This window comes from Triticum aestivum, chromosome 3A (assembly GCF_018294505.1).
Source record: "Triticum aestivum cultivar Chinese Spring chromosome 3A, IWGSC CS RefSeq v2.1, whole genome shotgun sequence".
Lineage (NCBI taxonomy): Eukaryota > Viridiplantae > Streptophyta > Magnoliopsida > Poales > Poaceae > Triticum > Triticum aestivum.
In genome coordinates this window covers 700,374,549-700,378,567 of record NC_057800.1, presented here as the reverse complement: position 1 = coordinate 700,378,567, position 4,019 = coordinate 700,374,549, and the positions used below count along the sequence as shown (strand labels likewise).

General features: G+C 45.7%; 1 protein-coding gene across 1 annotated transcript; it reads left to right on the top strand.

Annotated features, from left to right (window-relative positions):
* The first annotated feature begins 511 nt into the window (after positions 1-511).
* LOC123057200 (receptor-like protein 52) lies at positions 512-3,567 on the top strand. Its single transcript, XM_044480297.1, has 2 exons — positions 512-565; positions 2,256-3,567. Exons 1-2 carry the CDS (start codon positions 512-514, stop codon positions 2,892-2,894), a joined length of 693 nt encoding a protein of 230 aa, XP_044336232.1. The 3' UTR covers positions 2,895-3,567.
* Positions 3,568-4,019: the final 452 nt, after the last annotated feature.

Sequence of the window (4,019 nt, the reverse complement as noted above, 5' to 3'; positions counted from 1 at the left end):
GGTGGACACAGGGAGTTATCTGGCGCCCGAACGCCCGCTGCACCAACGGTTAATTTTCTCCAAGCACAAAACCCGGCCACACTGCTACAATGCACACATGGGGGGTTTTATACCATGGACACGCCCAGGGCACGAACCCACGTCCCCATCTACTCGGAGCACTCGTCCAGCCCGCTCTGGCCGCGCTCACAACGCGCACGCACGCGTACCGGTCGTAGCGAGCTCACAACGAACCAGCTCATCGCACCCTCCTCACTCGCCAACAGATTGGCCCCACTCACACACGCACGGTGTACACGCACTAGGACACCCCCGTGCTCCACACTCACGCACTCACACAAGCATGCCAAGGACCCAACGCGGCCCGGACCGCACCCGACACGTTTGGCATGCGCACACACAGGCACCCGACGCGTCCTGCCGTGGCTTATTGCCCAACAAAGACATGGCGATTTTGCTTCTGATTATTGCTAATTGAAATGATCCTGCACGATGAAAATGAACATGGGCCATGGATGGTAATTATGCAGCGCCTCAAGAGGAATACAATGTGGACCTGAGCCTGGTAATAACCAGCCATTTACCTGATGAAGCATTCCTTAACATGCGTTGCACCTAAAGTGAAATGATGGAGATAATTCTTTTTTCTAAAAACACCACTATATATTAATTAATTAAAACGTTATTACAATCATTCATTACATCATACGCCATGCAGCTGGGCGGAAATCTATTAAGAACACCATCTGTCCTGGTAAACATAGCAATTCCATGAGCCACAACATTAGCTTGACGGTTAATTTTAGACACCTCAAATCCTTTGAGAAGCTTGGTGATGCTCTACGCATCCTTCTTCAGATCCACGAGTGGGGACCTATCAAAGTTATCCTTTCAAGCAAAGTTATTTCAGAGACTTCAAGTAGCTTCCTCTGGTAGTTTGTTTGGGGTAGTTTAGTTGTTCTCCTTTCACCCTTGTATCTTGTCTTTAGTGTGTGGGTTTGGTGTCGAGTTGTATATTTTGGATGTATGATTAGTTGTTGCTTCATCAATAAAGTGGGGCGCCAGCCTTTTTCGGTAAAGTTATCCTTCGCAAGAGAGGATGCCACAAAAGAACAACAATCTCCAAAATAATAGGCATATGAAGTGTAATACCTATGTAGAGACTGACAAACTAGGCCCTTAATTCCACTTCTTCCACACTTGTGCATAACCCAATAAAGTCCCACGAATACATGATGACTTCTCCAGCAGAATCCCTCGCGACAACTCCCACGCTAGCGGCGATGATACTTCCACAAAATAGTCGTCGACATTAATATTAACAATATCAGATAGGGGAGGCTTCCACACCACCTAGGTCTTCGACAAAGTAGCGGCGAGGCTAATCTCATGTACCACTACCTTACCTTTGTGGTTTGACACTAAACTTCTTCAATAGAGTGACAAGTGGTGAAAGTCATAATTTTTCACAAAAGAAGCTGAGCCAAGCATGGATTCCTTCCCCTTACCAAAAATCAAATCATCTCTTAAATGTCATGCTCTCCAAAAAATAAAAATATTTTTCTCATGAATAAGCAGCCAGTTCGGCCGGTATACTTGGAGATCTCATACTAAGGAATATTCCAATATACTCTCATGGTCGAACAGAGCTCTCGCCTTTGGAAAACTCAGAAGAGCATGAAAAGTGCTCGCATCTTCCTCACCACAAATAGAACACATAACAGGATAGTGTTGGTGGTGCGCAATTCTGTTAACATGTACCGCCAAGCTGTTAGAAGCGGCTCGCCTGGCAAAAATTCTGAACTTCTGGGGAACATTGACTTTCCAAATTATATTTCAAAGCCTTCTTACTCCATTATTAGCATCACTAAATTGACCTAGCTCTTCCTTTCGACCCTTTAGACTCAACGGTAACCTATACGCACTTTTAAGGGAGAACAATCCATTCTTGTCATGGTACCAAGCAACAAAATCACCCTCCCCGACAATTGAATACACATCCTTGGGATCTCCTCCGCGTTGTGTGGATAAAATAGGTGCCTAATTAAGTTCTAATCCCAACTCCTTGTCCCACTAAAGAATAAGTCAGACACCCACTTGATTCTAGTTATGTTCTTTTTAGCTGAAAGTTTGAGTCTAGAAATCCTTGGGGGCAGTCATCTCTCCAAATATTTATACCAGAACCGTCAAAATCCCTCCAAATCACCCCTTCTTTAACAAGGCAAGCATCTCAACCTAACTAACAATAACTTTAGTGTAGTTCTGCCGATGCCGATGGTCGAGCTTTCGGCACTCCAAATGGCTTCACCGACGAGATTATAGAGGCATTCTCAAGCCTAAAGGAACTAGCCATGTTCGACCTGTGGAGAAACAAGCTCAGTGGTTCAATCCCTGTCTGGATCTCGCAGCACGGAAAGCTTGAGATCTTGTACTTGTATGACAATGGACTCACCGAGGAGCTGTCGTACAACATCACTACGGTGAATTTGATTAAGATAGACTTGTCGGCAAACAAACTCACTGGCTGCATACCAGAAGACTTTGGGACACTCAAGAAAATAACCATTATCATCCTATACAACAATGAGTCCATAGGCCCCATCCCTAGAAGCATTGACCTCATTCGCAACCTCCAATACATCCAGTTGTTTGACAATATGCTCTCAGGTGAGGTGCCACAAGAACTTGGGAAGCACTCGCCGCTTGGAAATATTGAGGTCTACAACAAAAGCTTGTCTAGCTCACTACTGGAGGAGATATTCTCTCACGGGAAACTATTCAACATAGTAGTTTCTAAAACAGCTTCTTCGGCGAGCTCCCAGCGAGCATTGGCAACTGCCTCTTACTGGATAACATTATGCTCGGTAACAACTTCTCAGGGGAGTTTCCGGTGAATATATGGTGGTTGCCGTTGGTGCACACAGTGCTAATATCGAACAACTTCGCTGGCACTATGCCGAACGAGAGATCTTCGAATATCTCTCGAATTGAGATGCAGAACAACCACTTCTCCAGCTCGATCCTGACGTTTGGAACTAGGCTATTGATGTTGATGGTGCAGAATAACTAACTCTCGGGAGAGCTACCTATCAACATGAGCAATCTCCACATGCTTTCTGAATTGTCACTAAGTGGGAACAAGATACCTGGATCCATACCAACATCAATTAAATTATTGCAAAATCTCAAATCACTTGACCTTAGCAACAATCATATATCAGGTGCAATGCCGCCATGGAACATTGAGAAAATTTCATCACTGTTAGGCCTTGATTTGTCCAACAACGAGCTAACAAGCAAATTTTTGCCTAACTTCGGCAACCATTTAATTGTGTCCCTCAATTTGTCATTTAACCAGCTCAATGGGGAGGTGTCCCTCTCTCTGCAAAGTGCAAAGTACAACCGCAGCTTCCTTGGAAGCCATGGGCTCTGTTCCAAGTGGGACTCGAGGATAAATCTCCCAAAATGCCATGGAGGCAGCCACCTCCAGAAGTGTGTGATAATTTTGTTAGTGCTCGATATCAGAGTCATCACCGTTTCCATGAGCATCATCATATGGCTGCTCTTTCGGCGGCGGAAGAACACACAAGTGGTGAAAGAAGTTGTGGCTGATTGGAAAATGACACCATTCACACCTCTGGACATCACAAAATCCGACGTGCTCAACAACATATCTGAGGAGAACATTATTGTCAGCGGTGGGTCTGAAAAGGTGTACCATGTCCACCTCCTAGCCTTGATGGTGCCACCAAGGATCGCAACAGCAGAATAGTGGCTGCCAAGAAGATATGCAACACGGGAAATCCGGACCACAAACTGTTCAACTCGGAGGTGAAGAGATTCGGGAGCATCAATCACAACATCATCAAGCTGCTCTGCAGCATCTCCGGCTAAGATGCCAAGCTGCTTGTTTACGAGCACTTGGAGAAGGGCAGCCTCGACGACTGGCTGCACCACCGTTACCACGAGGGCGCCCCTGCACCATTGTACTAGCGGAGGAGGCTGACCATCGCTTTGAT

What these genes read in the sequence shown, in the direction of transcription:
- LOC123057200 (XM_044480297.1), top strand. Translation starts at nt 512, where the DNA reads ATGGATGGTAATTATGCAGCGCCTCAAGAGGAATACAATGTGGACCTG. An exon ending in ACAATGTGGACCTGAGCCTG is followed by an intron (nt 566 to 2,255) that starts GTAATAACCAGC and finishes CAATAACTTTAG; the next exon opens with TGTAGTTCTGCCGATGCCGA.